Source organism: Argiope bruennichi, chromosome 10, assembly GCF_947563725.1.
Source record: "Argiope bruennichi chromosome 10, qqArgBrue1.1, whole genome shotgun sequence".
NCBI classification, from domain to species: domain Eukaryota; kingdom Metazoa; phylum Arthropoda; class Arachnida; order Araneae; family Araneidae; genus Argiope; species Argiope bruennichi.
Window position 1 is genome coordinate 30,002,560 of NC_079160.1, and position 27,231 is coordinate 30,029,790.

The window sequence follows — 27,231 nt, forward strand, 5'->3', positions numbered from 1 at the left end:
TCGACTGTTGTGCGGAACTCTTTGCTTGTAGAAGGATTAAATCAAGCCATATCTGTTGAAATTAGGTCACACTTGAGACATTTTTTAAGTTGATAAATACCATTTGATGCCTTGGCAACTGTTAAATAAATAATAAATCAATGCGATAAGTTGTCAAAGTAATCTACATAGGATGGCTTTTTTTCTTTAAATTGTTATAAATGAAGGCCAAAGAAATTTAATCAACTTCTTGACCGTTAATTTCACGTATAATTATTGCAATAATATTTTTCAGACTTCAGTTTACCAAGGTTTTCAGTAGCATCAGTTTTTTGATTATCCAAAACCTTAAAACAATGCTGAGCTACTTAACTGTTAATTGAAATTAATAACTTCTGTCTCAATTATAAAATGAAATGCCTTTTTACACCAGAATGATGGTATTATTGCACTAGATGAAATAGTTTATCGTAATTCACAAAGTAATTGCAGACCCTTTCTTGAAGTACTCATTCATGAAGCAATGCCCTCTCATTTACGAATTAATTCAACATAGTTTAACTAAATGCGTATACGAGGTTGATTTCCTTGTCGTGTAAGATCTGCACTTGATTAATTCATTAAGAAATGGAAAAATTTTGTTTTGTATTAATTTAATGAAACTGTTTAATGCTTAACAAGTCATCGTTTAACTTGAAAATTACTTTAAATTTCTCGTATTACTATTTATTGCCTGGACTTGCTTTGTAAATTCAAAATTTTAAAATTAATATAAAGCTATGCTCATTTGCAAATAAATCAGCAGGAGATTTTAGCTTAGTCTTTTATGGGATAGTCTAAAAGCATAATCGGATATTTTCACAGCAAGTAAATTTTATAAATTCTTTTCAATATTGATTAATTTTCTGTTGCTATATTTTTATGTTTAGAGCAGTTATGATGATAGGAATGGAAGTAACAGACTTGACATAAATTTTCACCCTGTTTATCAGACAATAAAATGGATATTTTTACTTAAATAAAAAATCTTATGTCATTCAAAATCGCTTTAAAATCCCTTCTGAAAATAGTACAATAACAGATGATTCTTGCAAAAATATGAAACAGAGGTTAAATGTTAAGTATCAAAATACAATGTACATTAACAACCGTTTGAACTTTCTTTTTCTTTCCAAAATTTCTTCGTTTAGCAATTAGACTGCAATTTCTTTTTGCCTCTTTTTATAAAGTGGTTGAAAAATTGAGTATTGAGAACAGAAGAAACTTGAAAGAGCTCCATCTTCTTTCACTTCTGATTTAAAATAAGCCTTCTCGTTCTTTATTCCATGAAATGTTTTTATAATAGATTTCCAGGAATAAGAACAAAATGAATTGATAGGGCATAATAGTATTGCACCGTATTTCCTAATATTGAAGTTTGCCATTCTAATTATTTTAAGTACAATCTTTCAAAATGCCATACTCATGGAATTATTAAAATGCTTTTTTCTGAGTCTTTCCCTAATGAAACGCTACTTTTGTGAATAAAGGAATTGTTTTTGCACTCGAACGGTGACGCGCATTAACTATTCAAGACAGTGCATCATTTTGACGGATTTTTTTTTTTCAATTTTGATTGTTAAACACCCCTGTAAAATGGTAAAAAGATGTAGATTACTTTATCAGGGAAATGCAACTTAAGATTAATAAACAAATCATTGTATTAGGTGAATTATACATAGAATTTTCCGATTGCAAAGGGTTAATGAAAATCTCAAATCATTTTATCTATCCACTTTTTCTGACACTATCCATGCTTCATATCCAATCATATCAAAAAGTATCTAAAACTACTTAAGCAAGCTAGAATATTGGAGAAATATTTAGTAAATATCGATTTTAAACGGACATAACTTATTAATATTGTGAATAAATGGGGAATGGATGCATTTTAAAGTAATGCTTGTTAAAAGGCCTCAATGCAGAAAATTTTAATAACTTTTCTGTCGAAGAAGTGAACGGTAACCGCCATTGTCCGAGGATATGCCTATAATATTCTGCATTAGGAGATGATGCAAGTTATCGTTGGGGGACAATTTATCCTATAAATAGAATGCATTTTCATATTGAATACAATGATTTATATAAGAGACTCGTGAGATTTGGATAGACAAAGCTGAAATTGAAAAATGGTATTTAACTTCTGTTAAAGTGACAAGTGTTTTAAAACTATTGGTTCTGTCTGTCAGTAATTTCATGAAATTTCTTATTTGTGAGTATTTTCTGAGAAATTTTATTACTAAAAATTTCAAATTAATGTATTTTAGCTAGTGCTGGATGTTTTATCATAAATCGATTAATATTAAAAAAATTTTACTTTTAGGACTAAGGAAGCTATGGCTTTTCTTCCTAAATTATATCGGGAAAAAAGGTTTGGATGCAAAATCCCATTTTTAATAGCTATAACCTGAAATTAATAAATTATTAGTATTTTTTTTAATCTTTTGATTTCTGCTGGGAGTTTGTAAACCATTTTAAAAAACGCCTAGGGAATATTTAGCCGATTTATATGCGAATTATAAAAGTGACAATCCCCCTAACTCTTCAAAATTTAATTAGGTGTTTAATGGAAACGTCTTCAAGCAAGATTAATCTAATACAATCATACAAGTTAACAAATAGAACTGAAAGCAGTCAGATGATTTCTTTGGATTTAAGAGAACGAAGTCGACTCCAAGATCATAATCAGTCCAAATATTCTGGATTAATTATGATTGTATTGAATAAATTGATTGGAATGATTAAAAACGTCGACTTTTAAGAAAACAAACGAGTGAAGACTAATTCATCAGGTGAATTTTTCACAATTAGAAATTAAAGTTCAGAGTAGTCTTTTGGTTTGAGTGAAATATATAAAATTTCAAAGTCCATTTAATCTAAGTATTTTCTATGAACTTTTCTTCCATTAGGCAATATAACAATGCGCCATTTTAACATTGTTCACTGGTATTTGATCCAGAAGTTATTGCCGACAAAACCAAGTATGAAAGTTATAAACATTCCTTTTGAATGCACAAAATATATGCATATGGTGTTTATTTGTACATTATGTATTTCAAATAAGGTTTATTTTCTAGTTTTCACTGAGAAATAGTTTATGTAATATTTTAAATTATTTTACATTAAAAAAAATACTGAAGTATAAGTTTTAGTTAATATTTCGCACAAAATCCTTAGGTTAAAGAATTTTTCTGAGTGATTCGTGTTAAACAGAAGGGAAAAACAACGGGAATGGTCCCCCCTAAACTTTCTCGCATACTCTCTAATAAACTTGTTTAGCCAGAGAACGCCTTGCAATGACATTGGCATACAATGGTTACGAAATATTTTTAGCGAGAATCGTGCATTTTTACTGAATTTGTAATCTTTGGAGCGTTATTTGGCGATTAATCCCTTGTATGCGCCAAAAGTATCCAAAAATCGAATTTCTGTTTTTCCCAATCAACTGAAACAAAGAAAATTTGACATAATGCTACAATTGTAATCGTAAAATCCCACAATAAATTTAATATATTAAACCAATTGTGTTTTTGAGTTATCTTGCTTATGTTTTTGAAGGCGCAAGCGACAATCAGTCCCTCTTTGGATTCGGCTCAAAATTAAAAAAAATGTCAAGATTTTAGATGTTAATTCTACGTATCAAATTTTATCTAGCTCTTTTCGTTTTAAAGTTATCGATTTAAATTATATTCGAACAGATAGACATCCTCCGAGAGGATTTTGTTCCAAATTTGATAGCAATATCAAATTTGGGGTAAAGACCCTATACCAAATTTCAACCGTCTAGCTGAAAGCATTAATTTGCCTTTGTCGCAGACCGATGGACATTTTTCTGAAATTGGTTTTCGAACTCGGGAGATCTGAAACGTGTGGATTCGTTAAAATTTTGAATTAATACGTTAAAATTTTGACGGTTAATACCAAATGATGGTGTTTTTAATAACAAGTATCAAGTTACTTATAAACTTTAAATATTTAAATTAATAAAAAATAAATATTAATGTTAATTTCTGAACTCGTTAGATTTTAGTTTCCGTTTTGATGCGACTAAGCTTGCACACAGATCGAACGTTATTTAAATGTAAAAGAATAGTAGATTAGTACTTTCTGAAGTGTCATTAACATTCAGTTACCTGACATTGCTCCAAGCTGTGCAAACCTTCATTTATTCAACGGCAAGAAATGAATTTGCGCGTATTTGACTTAATGATTCAACCATACGTGATAGTTTGTTTTATGATAAATACATGCAACGGACAAAATAAGATCCATTCGAAATGCATTCTTTTCTCTTCATGTCACTATCAATTTGTGAAGAAAACTATTAAAACTTATCTATTGTTGTTGTTAATCCTTGATAAATATGAAGTATCTTTTCACGTGTTTTCTTAACACCAGGCAAATATGTCGCAATTTAATTGAATTTCAATCTTTGCAATAGACGAAGATGCATTGTTTTATACAGCGCATGTTTGTCTAAAGAATGAGATCTGAAACAATAGATGGCAACTAGGGTTTTTTAAGTGTTTTCTTTATATAAAATAACAAGGATCTTGCAACGCTCCTTTAGATAGGTTTTTGAATCAAAAACATTCCTCAGCGGGCTTTTTATCGCATCTTGAGACAAAATGGATATCATTTTGATTTCTTAACTTGTATTCTTTAGTGTAGCCACCTTGGGCGATCGGCTTGTATGCCAGGAGTTAATGGTATCTAAAACTTACAATTAAATATTTCGTGTAACTTGGTATTTATGGCATCTACAACAAAATATTTTTAAACTTCAAAATTCGATAATCGTATACCATTTTAGAAGCCTTACACCCCTCTGTAAGTACCATTTTTTTTCTATGAATTACCTTACTTTTTTTCATGCAAGCATAACGTGCTTATGCTAGTTAAATTTTATAATTTTGTATATATTTTAAAAACTAAAACTTGGAAAATAAAGTTATACCTCAGAATAATAGATATCATTGAAAAGAATTTTTGAATTTTAAAATGAGTTATTTTTGTACTGTAACAATTTCAAAAGTTATCGCGAGAAAATGACAACTTTATTTACTTTTCAATTAAAATTAAAAAAATAATAGTTGCACATTCTCACTCTTCAAGATATATATGTGCTAAATTTGGTAGCTCTAGATCAAATGGTCTGACCTGCAAAGTGCCAACACTCGCGCTTTTATTATAAATAAACATTTAATTTTAAATCTTGTACTCTAAAATGAGTATTCACCGCAGTTGGGTAAGAGGGACTTTCCATTAAATGTTTGGAATAAAAAATGGACTACCAGAAAGATTTTGGACCGATTTTTAAATATTTAAAACATTTTTTAATCCAAAGAAACGATGTTTAATTCTATTTATTCAACTTATCACTTCGAAATAGTACTTAAAAAAGCTAATCTAAATTGAAAATTTTCCAAAAATTCTTAAGCGAAATGATAATTTAAAAATGCACGTAACATTTCACTTAAATTCATTGTGAATAATTACCGAGATCTATATTTTAAGATTTTAATCATTTTACGAGCCGCGGCGGCCTGGTGGAAAGGTCCCGGCTGCAGAGCCGGAGGGTTTCAGGTTCGTGACCCGATTCCACAGAACCGTCGTGTATGCGGGTCTGGCGCACGTTAAATTCGTCCGGGCCAAACGTCCTCCCGCTGGTGTGGCGTGGTGTGGAGAGGGGGTGCCAGCTCGGGTGTTATCCTCGTCATCTAACCGCGGTTCAAAATGACGAGCTTCATCCCTAAATAGCCCTAGTGTTGCTTTAAAACGGGATGTTAATATAACTAAACTATAATCGTTTTACAAAATCTAAAGAATAGTTTTTTGAAATAACTATATATTTTAAGCTATTTCTTAAATAACTTAATTCTACAAATTCTCCATTTGAAGTTTAAAAGGAGTAGATGCAAACATGCTGTTGGGAAGTTTCGTTGCACATAGCAATTGCATAAGAGACTGAGGCCTAAAAATATACATATATATACTAAAAATATACAATTTAATTTTTTGGGACATCTAAGAATGAGATTTTAAACCCCCTTTTTACTTTTTGGAATTTAAATACGATTCAATACTAACACAATATGCTTTTCTAATATTAGATTAAAATTAATTTTATAGCTTCATAATTTTTAAAATCTTCTCGTGCATTATTAAATAGCTTTTTCTAATTAACTGAGCGCCTTACTAAATTCAAATAAGTCCAGAAAATAAAACAATGACGATTCTTTAATATATAAATGACCATTTTTATATTAAAGTTAATGAGGTACTAATGTTTAACAAACTGCTTAAAAGATGCTATGTTGATGGTTCTAGATTTTAAACTGGATATTAAATCTTCATTGTGTAGTTTATGCCTTCATTTTATTTCTCAATTTTTCTACTCCTTCAAAAGAAATGTATGCATGGATGTATTATTTTGAAATGTAAAATTCAAATGGATAAATTTACTTCAAACTTAAATATAAATTTTTATTTAAAATTTTACCGGCTTTACATATTAAAAATAAGCACAAACCTAGATTTATAACTTTTTTGATATGTATTTATTTGTTGATATTCAAATCATGTTCATGGAATGTTTAATAAAGTATGGTAGCATCTTTATATCGGATATATTCCTCGCTTTCAACCATTTTCATAAAATATCTGCACATCTTAAAGGAAAAATTCTAAGGAAATTTCCATGTGGAATTTTAGTACTACTTCATACCTATTTCACAATCGATTTAATGGATGTTATTGCATCAACTTGTAGGTTAGTCAACAAGCTTGAGTGCTGGTAAAAAATGCTCCTCATGGAATTGAAGCACTTTAGAATTTGAGTTGAACTTAAAAATATTTTCAGAATAAACTTTTCGAACAAATATTTTTTTTATATTCACTTTTTAAGAACCTTGCTTCCAGGTATTGGGAGCATTGTCATGGATTTGGAATATAATGTTGAGTACCTACTTCAAATTGTTCTCGAAAATCGATTTATCTTTGAAGGTACATCCTTGATAGATTCGACAACTTATCGCTTCATTTATTGTTTACCTGCATCGGAAGAGCGAATTTTGTTTTTTTAAAAAATACTATTATGTAATCAATAATTTGAACTCTAGATGCAAGAACTTCAAATTTTAATTTCTTTTTTGTGATTAGATAAAGCTAGTATTAACAAAATGGAAAAAAAAACTTTGAATTTATGCTTATTTAAGAGTATCGTTTGAATGATTCGGTGTTATTGATAAATAGCTTGAAATACAGTTTTTAATATCGGTTAAAAATGTATTTCGAAGTAGACAAAGTGCGAAGTACGTTTGTATTGATAAGTAAAACAGCTTTTTACATTTGAGATAAATTGCAGATAGATCGTATTAAATGTATAGAAGTAAATTGCGCTTTCTGTTCTTTATTGAATTGGAGTCGTTTTCTTTACTTATTTATTAACTAGCCATCGTTGGCAATTAACCAACTAACTATACCGTGAATACAGGATGGGTTTAGTTGCAATTAACATGACTTCCGTCCCCCACTAAAAAAACCAAGCGATAGTAGTCTCCTAAAAACTTTCTCGCGTAAATGTGTCATTTCTGAGAACGTCTTGCATGGCACTGGTGTACAATAGTTACGAAACAATTTATTGCGTGAATTTAGAAAAATGCTAAAATCAAGGATGATTCGAAAGATTCAGTCGAAAGACTGAATTTTTTCGAATCATCCTTGGCGAGTTTTTTGGTGATTAATCCCTTGTGTGCTGTTAATAGTATCGAAAAACCGAATTTGTGTTTAAAAAACTTTTTTCTCAACATATTAAAACCAAAATTTGACAACTGTACGTGTAACTGCAAATCCCGTGTCAGGCTTGATATATTTAAGTAATTGAGGTTTTTGAGTAATCACATATACATGTTTTCTGAAATTACGGATAGACAGTCAATTCCTTGAATTTGATATCTACATTATAGATCTCTATCTGCTTACCGTATTTTTTCTACATAGCTATCTTGCTTTTGTAATTGTGTTAACTTGTATTCAAATAGCCGGCCAGACGGCCTTCCTGCAACAGTTTACTCAAATTTGGTATAAAGATCATAAACTGGATTTGAAGCAGTCTAACTCAAAGCGTTTTTAAGTTATCTTTGTCACAGACAGACATATTCCAAGTATGCGTTTTTCAAACTCGGGTAGTTCCAAAACGTGGAGATTTGTCAATCTCCAGTCCGAATTTTTTGGTGATTACTGTACTTTTTCAATATTACGTATAAGAGAAAGTAATAAGTTTTTAACTGTGGTAGACAATAAAGTCGCATTATTAAAGTCTTGCATATGCTCGATTCATTGTATTTATGAACTATGCCAGTGACGTCAAGTCACGTGACATCATGCCATATCTACAACTCCATTTTCTTATTCTTTATGCATAAATAACGGATATTAAACATTAATCTTTGGCTTTCAACAATGCAAAAAAATATACGCGATTAAATATTTGAAGTAACGATAAAAATGGTTCGAATTTCGATTCTAACATTGAAACCACTGAATTTGGGCAAAATTTGTAGGCACCATGAAAAACAGTATTTTGAAATTTTAAAACGACGCAAAAGATAATTTTGTGCAACGTTTTAGGGAATTAGGGTGGGAAAAATACCAAATTTCCGCTGAAGTTTTTATTGAAGCTCTTTTTAAGATTTTAAATAAATCACTTCGAGGAGCATATCTCCATATTCAAAGTGTAATTATGCTAAATTTGGAGGCTCTGGCGGACTATCCTGAACACACACACACACACACACACACACACACACACACACACACACACACACACACACACACACACACACACACACAATGAATTATTAACTGTAATGCGCATCAACATTAATGACTAATTATAAATTATTCTGTTTATGCAATATTAACTTTGAAATGGCCATTTTTTTTTCTCATCATTTATTCAGATTTGAATTAAAACGCAACTAAAATCTGTCGTATTTTTTTTAAGAAAAAAAAAATTATTTTGCGGATATTTTAACATGCGATCTAATTTAATGTTCAACAGTGGGAAGATTCATTAAATAGATAAAATATTGCAACACGTGATTTAAAGGTACTATTTTTCTTTTAATGTAGATAATCACACTGTTAATCTTATATTCACAATAATTTCCAACTGAAAATGTTTGAAATTTATCTTGCGACTATAAAGTCTGCATGTTCACTTACTTTATGGCTGTAATACTTATTATGGCCATAAAGAACTAACGAGAATCTAAATGAGTATTCTGCAAGGAAAATTCAAATTCTAATGAGATAAAAAAAAATTTAGTAAATAGATATGCGTATTTATTGGATATTTTGGCTACAACTTTTAATTTAGCAGTGCCGGTTTCTTAGGTACTGACTTCATAAAAATTTCCCAATCCCGGAATTAAAGCTTTTGTTTTATTAACTTCGTTTCCCAAATTATAATAAAATATCAATAACCAGATTTCTACAAGATTTTAATCGTTTCAATCTAAAAAAAATTTTGTTATATCCTAAATTTTAACTTCAGATTCTTTCCTTCAAAAAAATGTGATATAATTTTTGACTTATAAAATATGAGAATAAATTGAATCTGCAATTACTGAAAACGTTATCAAATCTAATTATATATTCATTGTATGGAAAAATGTTTTTCACTTGTTATAGTATGCTCATTTTGTTTTGTTTGTAAGATCTAGATTACTTTATTTTATTTTGAAATGTGGAACTAAAATTGCTATTTAACTCAAAATTTCAGAAGGCATTTTAATCAATATTTATTACTGCTCATAATTTCTTTATTTAAGCCCTGTGCTGTCAGTTAGTAAAAAGTTAGTAGTCCTTAGTCGTAATTCATAATTAAAATTAGCCAAAGATGTTTTTGTGCCATAAAACACAAATTCAAACTTATAATTAAACCAATTTAACATTTTCTCCTTGATATATTCAAGAAATGAAATTCAAACAATTAAAATAAACGCCCGTTTTTTTAAAAAGTGTATATTTCAACATTCTAATGTAATAACTCCAGCTGACACATTCGCATCTTGCAATCAAAATATTTCCTCTATATATTCATGACTAAATTCCTCGAAGTGGCTTCTCCGCTGAAAGTGAATCACTCGAATCAGCTGAGCACACATAACGCGAACATTGCATATGAATCGAGCTTTTCTTTCGGTTGCGCGAATCTTCGCACCTGCATAAGATCATTGGAGTGTTTATGGATAGGTTGTCATCAATATGCCGTCTGAACTGGAGCTTTCTTTTGCAGAAGGAGTGTCGGTGACTCTGAAAGAGATGTCCATGCAAATGGCAGACGAGGATGAGCGTCACAGAATGTATGCTCTCCTCACTTGTATCATCACAGTGGTGTTCGACATCTTCCTTGGAATAGCAGCTTTTGGTAAGTCTATCTTGGATAACTCGAATATTTTGTTTTATTTATGAAATGTAGATGCTTTTAGAGACCAACTCATCTGCTAGGAATATTGGTTATGATTAATTTCGGTGGAGTTTCTTGTACATAATTTCTGATTTGCGATTTCTTCACTATAATAATTTTTAGCATAACATTTGGATAGATATGTTAGTAGCTCTACATTTATATTATCTAATTGAGCTCTCCAATGGATTAACCATTTCGCCGTCCTCTCCTGGCCGTGAAATTTTTTTTCCCTTTCTTTTGTCGCATTAGAACAAAAATTAATACAAGTAAATATTTACAAAGCGTTTTAAAGGTTTAAAATGTAGAACGCTTGAAGCGCGTTACGGCCACCCTGCAGAAGCTTCACTTGAACGCGCTAGACACGTTACGAACGGCAAAGAAGTTAAATAGGACGGCTTCATAGTGCCATTTTATGTATAATGCACTTTAGGTAATTCTTCTAATTGCGCGATGTCTTTCGCTGTGTGATTACTTCACTTTCTTATTCCTCGTGTATACCTTTTATCAGAAATCTCACTCTGATTTTGGCGGAGTTGCTTTCCAAAACTCCGCATGTTAACCTTTCTTAACTAAAAAAATATTCGTTATAATCAATCGTATATAAACATTAGCCATACATTTTAGTACATTATGGTTGCATTTTTTGATCTTTTTACTCTTATCTCTTCTACACATTTTGGATTTTGTGGAAATTCCATGTTTCGATTTTATTATAAATTGATAGTATTTGAATTCCAAGGGTGTAGCACAGTTTAGCCAAAGATGGCTTTTGTGCCATAAAACGCACATAGTGCCATTTTATATGCATTGCGCTTTTGATAATGCGTTTTCTAATTGCACGACGTCTTTCGCGATAATGTTACTTCACTTTCTATTTCCTCGTGTATGCCTGCAGATAATAAATCGAATCTTTAATTTCTAACAGAAAAAAATCACGCTATTAAATACTTAATGAAAACTGTTTGAAATTCATGTCAACAAATGAAATATGTTGGAAATTATATAAAATGTTTTAAATTCTCAGAATTCAGAAAATTGCGCGACGTTTTAATATCTATATGTATTTGAAAATTTAATCGTTTTAAAAATCGTATGTATGCTATATTTTTGAAAGCTACCAAAGAAAAATGCCAAAGTCATTAACTTTTAATTAAAATTCAAACAGTCGTCCTGAGACCTCTATTGCCCATCTCAAGTATATTTGTACCAAATTTAATGTTTCTAGATTAGATGGGTTTGGCCTGCGGTGAATAAATTATCTGCTATATTATTAGTAGATATGTATATTGATTGAACAATTGTAATTTAAATGCAAAAGCATAATGAAAAATAATTGTAAATTACCATTGCTTAATTATTTTTCTTTCTAATTTCATGTAAAATTTTTTAATACTTAAATTAGGTTAACAGATTACATTAAATGACGTCTAATTATTTATAAACTCGTTCCTTTTGGATATATCTCAGTTTTGGTTCAGAAATTTGACTTGTTCAACTTATCCAAACTATTATTCATGTTAATAGGCCACAGAGAATATTAATTTTTATAATTTACAAGTTATTTGTAGGAAGCACTTTTACTGGAACTTACCAGTGCTTCCTACAAGTTATTTGTAGGAAGCACTGGCATCTAATTTGTATATCGCAGAGAATGTGTTAATGATTGTAGAAACATTTATAATTTGATAGATGAAAAATCCTTTATTGACATTACATTGAGCAGTGAAGCAGTTAATTATTCAAATTCTAAACTGTATAGAGTATTGAAACTTGGATTCTCGAATCTAATTATGATCATCATGCTCCAAAGATCTTGAATAGACTTTTGCGATAGTTTGCGACAAAACTATCTTCATTAAACTTAAAAGAATTCCCATTAAACTAGATGCGAACTATTTCGAGCTCCCAGGTAATAAAAAATAGGAAAATGCTTATAAAGATTATGTTCCCAGAAATTTCAAATTATTCGTTTCTGTGTTTTCATTAATTTTTAGTGCGCAAGTTTATTACAATGTGTTTAAAAGCTGTACTTCATTTAAATGGGTTAATGACCCAGGCTTGTTTAAGAGTATAATTCTCTTGAACACTTCACTGATTTAATATAAATTCGTCCTCGAATTAGGAAAATTTCAAGAATGTGGTAACAATAGTTTGGGAGAAATTACAAATATTAATATAACAAATGAAAAGTGAATGTATTCCAATTGTTTACTCAAATTGCCGAATTCACAATTATCTTTAACTCGCAACAATATTAGCAAATATATATTAGAATTGGAAGTTTCTGAAGGTTTAATCTTAATAATGAAGGAAGCTGGGGTTGGATCACAGCATTCTCTGCTATACAAAATGGAAATCCTACTCTAAGAGCCTGAATTGGACAATAGCTGACTGCATTTACAATACTGCGTGCGAGGCTGAATAATTTTAAATATAATAGCAGCAATGTTGTTAGATGCCACTGCAAAATATTATAGGTTGTTTACAAGTAGACTTGCTGTATGGCATGCCTATTATGTAATGTAGGTCCATTTTCGTTCCATACTAGATCCAAAATTTCGATGGCATTGATATATTTTGTATAAAGTTATACTAGCCCCCCCTGTTTCATTAGTCCTATGCAAAGTTAAATAATACTGGCTATTATAGCACTTCCAATTAGCAAGCTTCATATTAGAAATACACTATCGGTAATCTTTCCAAATAGAAAGTTATTGTAAATATGGGAGTTACAGCACCTGATCTCTTAATCCCCCCCCCCCCCCAAATCGTATACTTTTGGGACCACTATTCTATCTTGCCTCTATACAATTGTGCTTTTCTACTAGTAATTATAAATGTATCAAGTCAACTTATACCTCTACCGGGAATTTGATTGCATGCATTTGTTAGCCTTAAACTGACCTTCACTGAAATTTACAATAACTAAATTTGTTTGCTAGTCGAAGTAATTACGTCATCTTTTTTAACCATTTGCACTCAAAAAAGTAATTTGATTCATAATTATTCACTTAATACAAAGACTTGTGTATTGATCTGAAAATATAATTGTTTTATTCCCCCGTTTAATTTGGTACTTTTAACAATCGAAATTAAATAAATGAATGAATGTTAAAATGATGCACCATCTTGAATGGTGAGTCGTCATCCGAGTTCAAAGGGTTAAATTTAACCAACGAACGCCAACAAAGCATTTAAACGTCTAATTAGTTTTTTTGGATATCAGAATTGAGTATTAATTACTAAATTTCGATTATTTGAAATAGCATGAGCTTCGAATATTAATTTTTCAACAATTTCTAAACTAAATCTTAATTTTTAAATTTAAAAATCTTTCGTAGTAGATGTATAATGCATGTAATAGGAGATTGAAAAATAAAATGTGTATTTTAAGATGTTTTTAAAATTGCGATATTTCACTTTATTACTTTACTTGAAAATATTTCATTATTTCAGGTTGACGCTTCCTATTAAAAATCCTGCATGTTTTCATTTTCTCCAACGATTTTTAATAACTGAAATTGGACGGCTTACTAATTTTTGTTCAAATTGCATAGTTTTAGTAAATAAAGAATAAAATCGTTCTTATATTGTGTCGATTTAAACTTATAAACAATCCAAAATTACGAATCATTGCCAAACAACAACTAACAAATTCGGCCCGATTTCGAGTTCAATAAATGTTTAATGTAGATAGGAAATAAACGCTTTTCATTCTTTCGTTTGTGTTTAAGAAATCTTTAACAGCATTTGTAAATTTGTCTTTCCATTTTATTGTACGTTATTAATTCTGTTTTTTTTTTCTATTTTAGTTTGTGCTGCAGTTACAGACAGTTCAGCTGGATATGCTTTTGCTGTAAGTGCAATTCCTGTACATATATTAAAATTTTAACTATACAAATTATGTTCTATTGATAGTGATTGTTTTTACGAAATCAGACAAATCGGTACAGTATTCCCTTAGGCTCTCCAGGTAACCAGCCCTATTTTGTTAGACAAGGTGTGGACACAAGCTGACATTAAAATAACACATGGGGGTTTTCTTGGGCTGACACCACAATGGTACAAATGGGTTTTGTTTTGCATTTGAGTATCGTATTTTGGTTTTAAAATTGGTTGTGTTCAAAATGTTTTGGACTTTCTAAAAGATGCATTGTCGTGTGCTTTCTTCTAGTCACTTTCTCGTGTTTCGTAAAACTTAACCACAATTCAGTGAACCTCCAACAGGTTTTCTGAAGACATCCAAAGAGTTGCTGTTCCAAATTATTCTGAAGAATGGATGTCCTCTGAGCCAGACAAAGCAGCGGAGGCAACTTGTCTCTACTCTAGAGGGTAACATTAAACACCGTTAAGTGGTACGTAATAAACAAAGCGAAGGTAATAAAAATTTAGTCGTTTGTGGTTCTATTTTGTGGTAGGCAATCATTGGGCACGGCCTTTAGTGATAATTATGTAAGTGTATTTATTGGGTGCGTTAGGTTATATTTCTGACTTGCATTTTTTAATACTAGTGTAAAATTCCAGTGAACTAAAGAGGACTTCCTTTTATAATTTTTATTAGCTGGATTGTCTGCTGGATGTGCTTGCAGCAACTTTGGTTGTTTGGAGATTCTATGGATCGACGTCAACTCACTCGGATTTCAAAGAAAATGTGTAAGTATCGATATATTTTTGTCGCTTATTTAATATTTTTTAAAATCCTGTAGTGCACAAATATTTAGTTTTTCTTAACGTTTTGATTGCTGAAAATCTCGTAACTCGGCGATTCTAAAATACTAAAGCTTCCGAAGTCTCCTTCAAAGATTAGAAATTCCCTATCCATCTCTAAAGATTAAAACAGCTCATATTCTCAATGGAATGTGCAAAAAGCTAAGCTTGGCTATTATGAGATTTTTGTTCTCTACTCTCCCGTCTTTGAGGGCGAAAGAAAAATGACAGAAAAAATCCATGTCAGTCATATTTAACGGAAGGATATTCAAGCGGTGGCCGTAACTTACTTGAATGGCCGTTTCGCGCGCTACGGTATTACAGTTGTAAAGGAAACGAAATTTGCTTGTATTAATTTTAAAATTGTCTATGGTAAACGAGAATCCCATTATGCTCACATGGTGCACTCGAATTTGTGCATCGATTTCATCTTGCAACTAGCATGCATATTAGTTTTGAAATTAGAACAAGCAACAATAAAAGTCCTACTGGTGGATATACAGAATCAAGTAGCATACGACTGTGACATCGCATAAATTGAGTTTATTATTCCATCTTCCAAAATATTTTAATACTAAAGATCCAAGTTCTACAAGAGAAATAAAGCGCAGTCGCTTAATGGCCTTATCTTTAAAAAATTGTATGTATTAAATTACAAGTCAGATTATATTCTGAAATTACTTCATTCATAAACTGCTAAATTTTGGTTGAAATTCTTCGACGCTTCATTTTCGAAAATTAAATCTATACCTATAGAAATGACTAGTAGAAATTTTATCTTAAATGTTGCGGATTCTTTGTAGTTACTTTACATATTGTATTTTATGATCAAGATTTAATGGCGCTCTCTAATGCATAATTTCTTCCAGGGCCTGCATTTGCTTAGGGATATTATTTTGTTTGTCATCTGTTGGAATCATAGCGAAGTCTGCGCATGACTTGGCTATTCATCACATTCCGCAACAAGTAAGTTTTCTGGAACGAAATTTTAATTCTTTTTTTTTTAAATCAATTCGAAATGAATTTTTATTTCACTGATATAAAATTACCAAAATTTTCGAAGTAAAATTTTTTTGAGCCATATTAAATTGCTTCAAGAAACTTTGCATTTCTAGAATTTTACAAAAAGTGGGACTGCCTCGAGGCCTACTTTTTTCATGTTTGCTACATGTGGTCTCATTTCGAAACTGCAGTTCCAAAATAATTGCTTAAAAAGACATGCGACTAATCTTTCAAGACACCCGTTTATATATTTTTCCTTTGATCAACACTTTTCTTTGTTAATGTTTTTTATGAATTTTCAGTTCATCTTTTGAAATTATCCCCTTGATTTACGAATTTCTAAATTACACGACATTAGTAGCATAATTTCTCAAGACATCCAAAAATCTTAAATGACAAAACTAGTTTGAACATATTTTTAAATGGTTCTTTCGACTTAAAAATTCAAATTTGTATTTCAATGCCTGAATGCTAATCGTCATTGTAAGCAAAAGGTACAAGACAGCATTGTTTGACGTAATATTGGTAACAGATTGTTTTGGAAATTTTTCTCATTCAGTTTCGGGTCAGAATTGGTATGGATTTGGGTACTTTTCCGTTAGCCGGGCGCAAGCGAAAAATCGCCAAATTTGCATTTGGTTCACAATTTGCGACACTTGCGCCCGGCTAACCGAAAAATATCTGAATTTTGTACAAGATCAAATGGAATGGAACTAACTGAGCAAGAACACTTATTCATGCTCTATTGGAGCTGAATTTTGAATCGGGCATTTTTCCATTTAATTTTAAACTAAATTATTTTGATTTAAGCGACCTGCGTCATTTTCAACCTTTTTATATTAAATAAAAACCCACTATACAATAATGACGTCGAGTCTGAATACCATTAATTATTTAACATGCTCAAAAACAACCCACATTACAAAATCGCGGACATTATAAATGAAACCCATTATAAATAAGAGCCTGAAATATGGGAAAGGCGTTAATCATTTACAGAAAACTTCCTGAATCTGTCCGATTACATTTAGAGAACCTAATTTCTGCCTTAAGAAAATATTGATTAGTAGAGTTAAAATATTAATAAAATAGAGCCCATAAATTTAAAACATTCATTTATCACTTGGTTCAGCTGATGCAATATATTTACTGAAATGAAGTTCTGAAAAAATGGATTTTTTTTTTGTTCAAACAATTTTCATAATTTGATTTTTAATTTTGATACCACTACTGCTTAAACTTCCATAGTAATATATTATACAGTTGACTCTTTCGTAATTTTTTTGCATAAATTTTCCACGTTGTTTATTACACTCCTTAAATTTTTAACTTTGAGACTTTGTTATATCGTATAATAAGTATAAAAAAGTTTATTTTTTTAATTTCATTATTCTTTGCAATTTATGACAGGCCGTGATAGGAATAGCAAAAAATCGTATAATTTTTGTGTGAACATATATAAATCAGTTTATCAAATAGTTAACTATCATTCATCTGTTTAATTTATAACTCATTCCAATATTAATTGGGTATATTACCACCATAAAAAAACAGTAAAAGTATCAACTTTATTGACTTATTCATTGTTTTTATTTTTCATTTATTATGCAAAAATTTCAAAATTATTCCTATATTTTAACATTCGTATTTTATTTATATTAAGGAAAATACATAAGCAAATAAAAATGAAGAGATTATTCTCAAGGTTTTTTAATCCGTATTTTTTAAAATACTAAACTTGGGCCCAGTTTAAGACTTCTATTTAATTAAAATTATCATTATATTGAGATAATATAAATGCTGTAAGCATTCAATTTATTACTATACTTTATATACAAAATGATATACAACTAAATTTTCCCGATTTTTGCATAACAATTAAAAGGCTTTACTAATTTTAAATTAGATGCATCTTCAAATCCATTCTCAGTTCATTAATATAATTTGGGGAAATATTAATTTTTTAAATAGAAGTAATTTGAAGATTATAATTGAAATTTAAATATTTTTAATCTACATTATTTAAAAAAAAATATTCAAGATTTTGATATTGAAATACAGTACTATCGAAATACTTTAGAGAATACTTCAATTAAAAAAAAATGCTGCATATAACATCATACTTTGTGCCGATATAATAATAAGTTAAATGATAAGTAGTAATGATAATGATAAGTTAAAAAATAATCCCACTCTCTTTTAGCTGATGTATGTCTTCATCCTCGCTGGCGTGGGTGGAGTTATGAATTCAGTGCTGGGTTGTGCCAAATACATGCTGGGCAAAAAGATGAAAAGTCAATCGCTAATACTTGAAGGTAAGTAGCTTGCTATGAATTCTAAAAAATAAAACGCATTTAATAGGAATATTTTTACTTCCTAAAGGATCTTCATTTTTCTACCTTACTCGCGACTGAAATGCTGTCACCTTTTTGCAGCGATCAACACTTCTCTGAGTGCAGTCCTAGCAATGATGCTGGCTGTGAGCGATATTTTGTATTTCTATCACCCATCAGCATGGACGATCGATCCCATCACCAGCATTGTCGTGGCAGTCATCCTCTTCGTTGGTGGCCTCAAGTAAGAAAAGCTAGATAATTTTTTCTGAATTCGAAAAGTTTTGATTTTAACTTTGCTATAAAGCTATCTGTAAATTACATTGTAACTCTCTCATAAACTGAATTAGCTGAAGTCTTTAAGTTTTCCTTAGAAGCTTTTATATGTCGCATTTGGAAAAAAACTAACGCGTCACCTCTCACGTGACTCGCCTTAATATCCATCTAATCAGTTCACATCTAATTACTTCTTAATTAGATTATTTCTTTTTTGCGATGTCGTAACTAGAGTAATCCAATTAAATAAATGATCTGAATTAAGTATAAATTCTGATAGCGAACAAGCTGAAAGAATTGGCAAAACAAAAGAACCAATCTCGTTCTAGCCATTAGTCCGATCTCGCCAATTTGTATTCCAAATGAAAGTCGAGACTTCCAGTTAAATGAGCAGTAATCCCATACATATGGCATATTTAGGAATTTTTAGGTAGTTTAGTTTAGGGATATCCTATATCAGCTTAAAATATAACAAAATAAAACCCTAAAATTGATTTGCATAAATTTTTTTGAGTGAAAAGGTTCGCAACTATTAAGTGGAAACGTAGTATTGCCACTTCCAAAAGAAACTTCTATGCTATTAAGTAAAAAAATTCGTAAAGTATTTGTGAATTTAAAATTCAAATTTATATTAAGTATTACAGGGGCATCAAAGCGACAACTTTATTAAATTCTTTTTTTTTGCATTCAATTCTTTTTTTTTTCTGCGAAGGAATAACAATTTCTATTTGCAATGTTTGTGCGGTACTTTTTTTTACTTTGTTTTGCGATTTGTTTTGATGAAATTTATTTAAATAGGCTTTTAACGTAATTTTCTAATTACCATAATAAAGGTAAAAACAGTTCTGGAATTTTTCAACAAAAATACTTTAATTTTTAGTAATATGGATAATTTTAAATATGGTCGTATACCTTCAATGAAAAATTGATAAGTGTTTTTATAAAATCGAAATATCTTGACTAAATACGATTTTTTCGATATGCTCAATATCGCACTTTTTTGCACGCCATTTTTATCTATTGAATACTCAAACGAGTGACAAAAAATGATCCAATTGCTAAACATATCACCTTAATTATTTCAAATTGATACTTATAGAAGCCTCGCGACATTAACTAATGGCATAAATATCATTTGATGATAAAACAGCGCGAGGTCTATTTACAGATACGATAAAATGTATCCATTTCCTATAAGCTGTAACATCATAAGATGTCTTGCTGCGACACCCGAGTTTTTGCGTGTCTTTGAAGGCCATTAACTTCTACCTTTCATCGCTTATTGGCCATCGGTCATTATTACTCGGCTCCCATTAGCTAATGAAGATCCCCTGGGTCCATCTTGATAAAGATGTGACCATATTGTTTTGACCATTAGTGGTCACTTGGCTGTAATCCTAACGTTTTTTCCAGTCAGTATTACAAATAAGCCTTGATATGACCTTTAAAAATACATAAATCGGCGCTTTTGTCACCGACTGAAATATGTAGGAAACGCTGCTATCTTTATCATTCAGTAATTCTAGGTTTTTCATGTTGTGGAAGAAATTTAATGCAGTTGTGAGTGTTCAAATTTGAAATTCACATTTTAAAATCTAGCCGTTTCCGAAAATTAAAGAATTGTAGCATTATGATCGTTGGATCAACAGTTGTAGTTACGATTTTAACCTTTTACACTCGAACTTTAACACTTTCATCGCGAGGGACGAGATAATTCGTCTTCAAAGAATATTAGCTATGCGCGAGGGACGAGAACTCGGCCTACACAAGGTTTTTCTATGTTATTGCAGCGGATATTACATGTATAATAAGCATATATCTTAGCGCAGAGGGTGGGACGAAGGCGCACCGTTGCCGCGTTAAAAGCGTTAAGAGCCGCGGTCGCCTGCTGGTAAGGTCTCGGTTTCGGAACTGGAGGGTTTGTTTCAAGACCCCGATTCCACCGAGGAACCGTCGTGTAAACTGATCTGGTACAAGCCAACTCCGTCAGGATGTCACCTCATGTTTCATCCTCGTTATCTGACCTCGGTTCATAATTACGTGAACCGTCCCCAAATGGTGTTGCTTTAAAACGGGACTTTAACTAAACTCGGGTTTCCTTATTTGAGTTGCTACGGTAATGGAAGAATTGGCCGAGAATCTCCTTGAAATGAGTGCAAAAGTTAAACATCTTATAAACATTTGTTACGAAATCAAATAGTCCAGCTAATTTAAACTATTTCAATTAATATTAGTTTATCGATATAATTTTCTGTTCAATGTTAGAGCTGGATTAAGCTCTGCAAGGATTTCGATGCCACTATTCATTTTCTGTAAGCAGAATCTTTCGATGTCTTTAAGATATCAATGTAAATTTTAATACAGCATGTTACAACCTAAAATTTAAAAAAAAATATTTTCATAAGTTTCAGTATCACATGTAAAAAGATCTTGAAATTTTTAAATTTGAAAGTAATTCTAAACAACATGGTAAAATTATTTTTTAATGAATTCAAAATATTAAAACATTTTTTCCTTCAACTGATGATTTATAAGGCGTTAAGAAATTGCAAGGAAGAAACTATTGATTTTGCAATAAATTTGAATATATGTGGGAAAAATTCCTAAAAGTTTTAGTTGCCTTCTTTCCCTATTTGATAACCCAGTCCTATTCAAAGATATTACTGTTTTTTTTTTTTTGATAAATTATTGTTATTGTTTATCAATCGAGTTCCAATATTTAAAAAAATGGATAATCGATAGATAATAAATGGATAGAAACACAGCTCAGAAACTAGATAATATATTTCCTAAGCTATCTAAAAGTTTAAGCTCAGTTTAGGTGTCTCAGTTTATTCAGTTTAGGTGTTAATCAAGCGAATCGTTTGATTAACACCTAAACCAGAATTTTTGGTTTATACCGCTTTTCAGCCAAAAAAGCCCTCCCCCACCCTAATTTTTTCAATTTTGGTTTCATAGGTGTTTTTTTTCCCATTCTATCCTTTTCATGCAAACATACAAAGAATCGAGTCTTGGGAGAGAAGAAAAAAAATCTAGTCGTATACCTTAAAAGTGTGACTTAAATATTAGAAAAGCAGTTTTTCGACATCAAATTACATTTTAGTAGTCATTCTTAAACCAAGTATTCTTTACTTGACAAATGAATAAGTTTTAAATCTATTCGAAACCTGCGTTCCTTTCTTTATATTAAAGGAAAACCTATTGTCTATTTAACGATTCACCCCGAATAATTAATTACTACCTTCGCACATAAACACTGACGGCTCTTTCAAAGTCCCTCGTTACCACAAGGGGTAGCGGTGGCCTAAGGAAGGCTTCCCAGTTTCCACTCCATTCTCTGGGGATGAAACTTGTTTCACAGGAAGATGTACTTGGAATTTTATAAATGACATCGAAAGCTGGCGAGCCTTCATGTAAAGCTGGGTAGTGAAGATATCTTTTGAAATATTCAGTTCGGTAGCTGGCTGTGATGCTCTTTTATGCAAGTGTATGAATTACACAACTCGACATGGCAGAAGATGTATTTTATCATTTGAATAGAAACGATCGTGAGGGCTGAATGTTGGAAATTGTATTTCAGTGGAAAGGAGTTGCGAACTTTATTAAGAACTAAAATTTTCTTGTATAGGTATTATATATAAAAACTTTCAAAATATCGGTCAGATTTATTTTTAAGAATCTTCGTCTGTTAGTTCCGTGTTTTAAAATATTTTGAAATTTAGTTTATCACTGTCGGTGAACACGAACTCAAAATTGTATCTAACAAAATAGATGGAATTTGAAATGTGATTTTATTACAAATTTTAGATATGCGTCCAGTTATAAAGTAAATATGAAAAGTGACTAACTGTTCGTTTGATTATCCATATATAAGTGAACATGAACATATTCTTCCTTACTAAAAAAATAAACAATAAACGCTTTTATTAGACAAGAAAATTTCTTTTCCTCAGTATAAAAAATTTGAGTCATGGCAAGGATCCTTAAATAAACGGGCCATATTTTGCAAGTAAAAAATATTAAGGGGAAAATGTTTTCCTTGTATATTTTTATTTCATCTTGTTCAAGGTATAAAAAGAAAATATAATTGCCAAACAATTCAATCTGGAGATTTTGGCTTAGTATTTTTTTTTTTTTCGAAATACATAATTTTTTTGCAATTGATCACTATAATTCTTTCCCTCGTTAAATTGTAAACTTTATGACTAGAATTGTTCAATTGTTTAGTTATGAAAGAAGTCAACCAACCAACTTTTTTTGCCACAATCTGGTAGGGAAAAAAGCATATTGGAAAGCATTAAGAAATTACATAGTTTTAAGAGGAGTGTTCCGCATGTAGCCGAGTTAGAAGTTACTTTACAAATATGAATTCTTTGGGCAGTTTTAAACTACAGAAATTGGATTCGTAAAAGCGTGAGAAACCCAGAACCTCATTCAACTCGGAAGGTTGATTTCAAGCAGTTAAAGAAGAATTTTAAGAATGCGGATTAATTGAATATGTATATACAAGAAAAGATTGAAGTTCCAGCTGTAGAATTTTCAAATAGTGTTTGTAAATGAATCCAAATATTTCTGAACAGAAGCTAATTACCATTTTCATGCTAGGTTATTATACGAGATAAATGTGTGCAATTTGGAGCGAAATTAGAATAAGGGTTAAACTTAACTTGAAATTAAGTCTGCATGCCAAATGACTAATAAAAAAGAATACTGGGATAAAACATAATTATAATAGATAAGGGAATAGACAATATGAAATTGAAATCTGATTTTCATTTTGGTTTTGCTGCATTGCATTGTTCTATAAAAGTAAAACTTCTCCGAAACATTCAATTGTTAATTCTTCGAACAAAATCGTCAGATTTATACCGAGTTTTCTATCGAAATTTTTAAAAATATGCTTTTTACCCTCAAGGAGCTTCTTTCAAATGCAATATTTGATTAAATCGTGAATAAATAAAAATGAATCCGATAGAGTAGATGAAACCGATGTTTATAATGAATCAATCGACTGCATATCTTAAATTATTCACTTTGTTTATTAAAAATGTTATTTCTAAAAAAAAATAGGCATATATAGGGATATTTTTTTCCAGCGATTGAATTATCAAATACTTTTTCTTGTAACAAATTTTACTTCTCTTCAAAGAAGTAGCGAGTTTGGCGAAATATTCACCTTTTGGAATCCATCGCTATTTATATAAATTAAAACCAAGAAATTTTTTGGAATATGTTTTGGTAAATAAAAACTTCAGTTGAGCTTGGCAAATGAAATACAGGAAAAAGATTTTCATGATATTGAAAGGGATACTACCTGCTAGAGTTTACTGAATTTCTTCCTCTGTAAAATAATAAACGATAGGAACTACCTTGGATATCAACCATAAGAAATTTTGTATTAAGATAATGCTATTGCCAGGAAATTAAATCTTCGGACCATCAGTCTAGACTGCATCCAATTAAGCATGAATGGTTATCCGTCGTATTATAGTTAATTAAATGAGGTACGGAACCCCAGGACATCAACAAAGTCGCGTTTATATTAGTACTGTAATTATACAGGATTAAAGTGGAGTTTCGTTGCAACGTATGCACTTGCTTCGTAGATTATAAATCGGATATGAAATCTTTTAAACCCGGTTTAAGCGATTTGATGCTCATTTTAATTATTTGACAGGATATTTTTAATTGTACTGTTTAAAGCATTAAAGAGGTGCTGTATGTGAACTTTCGGGATACAGAAAAACCATTGATGGCTTTATTCAATTCTTAGCCAATTTTCAATTATACTCTGTTTCACCCTAACTTGGCAGTATTGTAAAAGGTAGAAAATGTGACGCTCCGCGTTGGGAAAGAGTTCCCCATCAATTCCGACTTTAAAATAGTTAAAATGCGCAGAAATTTATCAAATAATATCATAAATTACAGAAATCCTTTTTCTATCAATATGTATTTAAAATTATTCTCAAGTTAGAAGTGCTTATATGTTAAGTATTTTGTAAATAAAGCGAACGAATAAAACTAAAAGATTGACATAATGAATTCTACTTTGGCTAGAACCGGTCTTCAAGGTCAAATATTTGGCGCGCTTTTCTTTTACGTCTCCGCCAACTCAACTTCATTCAGTTCGCAACCATTATTATCTTTCGTACTTTTTTATTCTCGCTTTTTTAGCAGCTGATATTTTTGATACTATTAATCGCATTAGTAGTTATTAGTTTTGTTTGGTGAATATTTATTCGATTCGTCATTTCTATTAACTTCTAAAATGTTTGAAAAAGAGAAAGTGTTATCATCGACTACGCTGTGCACACCTTCAAGACGAGTGAAACCAACAAAAAGTGTAGCACGCAGAAACATATTAAATGTTTATTCTCGACTCCGAGAAAACCCTTAAGATTCTATCAATCAAATCGTCGATAAAGTTTCGCACCTTACAGTTGTTTCGCAATGAACAGTTTTCTTTTTGAAAAAAAAAAAATAATAAAAATAAAGGGATCCAGTCCTTTAAGTACCCATGGAAAGAAGTGACCTGGCTCAGTAGGTAAACATTCAGGTCTTGTAAAATATGATGATTTTACATTATCCTATATTTGACGAAAAATCTATGCATATTTTCGTAGAAATGAGATCCCAACATTAGATAAAGTTTTAAAAGATGTGAACAATGATACAGATATCTTTTCGAAAAACATTAGCCGAACTACGCTTTACAGAATATTGAAAGATATATTGTTTTCTTTTGAGAAACGGTGAAACGAAAGGAAATAACTTTAATGATTTATTAAAATAATGTGTCAATAATATTGAAAAAATAATGAAAATAAGGAAACAACTAATTCTCCGATAAAGTGATAATATGATAAAGTAAATATTTACTATTTGGCGAAAAATTTGCGAGATAAAGTTTCGCCAGCGATCTGCATTTCTAGTAACTTTGTACTTTAAAGTAACCCTGTTCCCCTGACGACGACTGCGATTCGGCTAGCCTAGAATATACACTACTGCCAAGTTAGGGTGAAACAGAGTATAATCGATATTTCAAGTAAGTCTCTAAAGTAAAAGAATGATTTTTAAGTTTATCCTTAATTTTTGTTTTCTGATTTCCTTTTTTATGTGTTATTATGGGTACTTGAGGATGTTGCGTGGGAAAATGATGCAAAGTAAACTTTCAGTCTAATACTGAATTTCTCTGTCGTAGAGTTCGTCAACGGATTCTGAGACAACCATATTTCGAAGACTCAATCTCATTAAGGGGTAAGATGCGGAACGATATCCTTTGACCTTGCCGGTATCCTTTGACCTTGGATTTCCCCATTAGATACTAGTAAATGTAAACATCTCCTCCTTTCATCTTTCCCTTCACCCCTATTTTGACAAATTAAACCCATCCTAACGCATGCACAAAAGTGCGGAAGGTTTTACAATCCGTTGTTGAACTAGAACAAAATTATTGATTTTTGTTCTCCTAATATGGTCTTTAATTTTTCAACGTCATTCTGAAATATCCTGTTGGATAATATACAATCAATGTTTTTTAATACCCTATGTCACGAATTTCATAAATCTTCTCTTTTCAGGGTGCTGTGCAGGCGAAAACACAATCCAGAAACCACGCCCCTCCTTGTGGGGGTTGCAGTGTGAGCGGCACGCCCCCTTACTCTACAACAAGCTCACACTCTACAACACGTCAAATGTAGATGCCATGCATCAACGTCTTGACCAATCCGGCACATGTGCCAAATATTCTTCAGTGCTGGAGACGAAGCATTACATTGCAAGTCAACTGTCCGCAGGTCGGTCGAAGCTGACCATTTCAATGACCGCACGCCAGGGCGCACTTCCTGACCGCAGGACAGAGGCTCCAAGTCCAGTAGTTCTTGTACAGCTTTCATTGTTTCCGGTTCAGAATTTTAACTTGTTCTTTGTTTCTACTATTTTAAATGCATATCACGAGGTCTTTCTGTAACATACGCGCACATTGCGATACGTTGCTTTTATATTTAATATGTGTAAACTAAACTCTGATTTTATTGTTGAAATTAAAGTGATCTCGTTGTGCAATTTGAGTATTTTTCTATTAAAATCCTACAGCACGAACAAGGCATAATATCAAACATGCTTATTAGTAATGTTTATTTCTTGAAGAAAAATAGATTTTTTTTTGGACAAACTAGTCAACATCTAAAGAACAAGAACGTTAATTAACTTTAGAGAGAACCAAGAAAATTGATTAAGTCTAGATCAGAATTTGATTATTTTTAAGCGATGAGCAAGTGAAATAAAATTATGTAACGATTTTATCCAACATTAGTTTTTTGTCTAACATTTATTTTAAGCTTACATCATTATTTTATAGTCTAAGTCGTCAATAAAGGCTCTGTGAAACTTTGCAGTACAGTGAAATACCGTAAAGAT

At 31.0% G+C, this 27,231-nt stretch overlaps 1 protein-coding gene across 2 annotated transcripts in view; it reads left to right on the top strand.

Annotated features, from left to right (window-relative positions):
* LOC129987914 (transmembrane protein 163-like) overlaps window positions 1-26,877 on the top strand; it is a 30,652-nt gene extending 3,775 nt beyond the window's left edge. For both annotated transcript variants that reach the window (XM_056095913.1, XM_056095914.1), the window contains exons 2-8: window positions 10,322-10,453; window positions 14,308-14,351; window positions 15,057-15,148; window positions 16,072-16,168; window positions 18,408-18,519; window positions 18,640-18,781; window positions 26,394-26,877. In XM_056095913.1, the coding sequence (XP_055951888.1) occupies window positions 10,322-10,453; window positions 14,308-14,351; window positions 15,057-15,148; window positions 16,072-16,168; window positions 18,408-18,519; window positions 18,640-18,781; window positions 26,394-26,457 (683 nt within the window). In that variant the 3' untranslated portion in view covers window positions 26,458-26,877. The remainder of the gene's footprint in view (window positions 1-10,321; window positions 10,454-14,307; window positions 14,352-15,056; window positions 15,149-16,071; window positions 16,169-18,407; window positions 18,520-18,639; window positions 18,782-26,393) is intronic.
* Window positions 26,878-27,231: the final 354 nt, after the last annotated feature.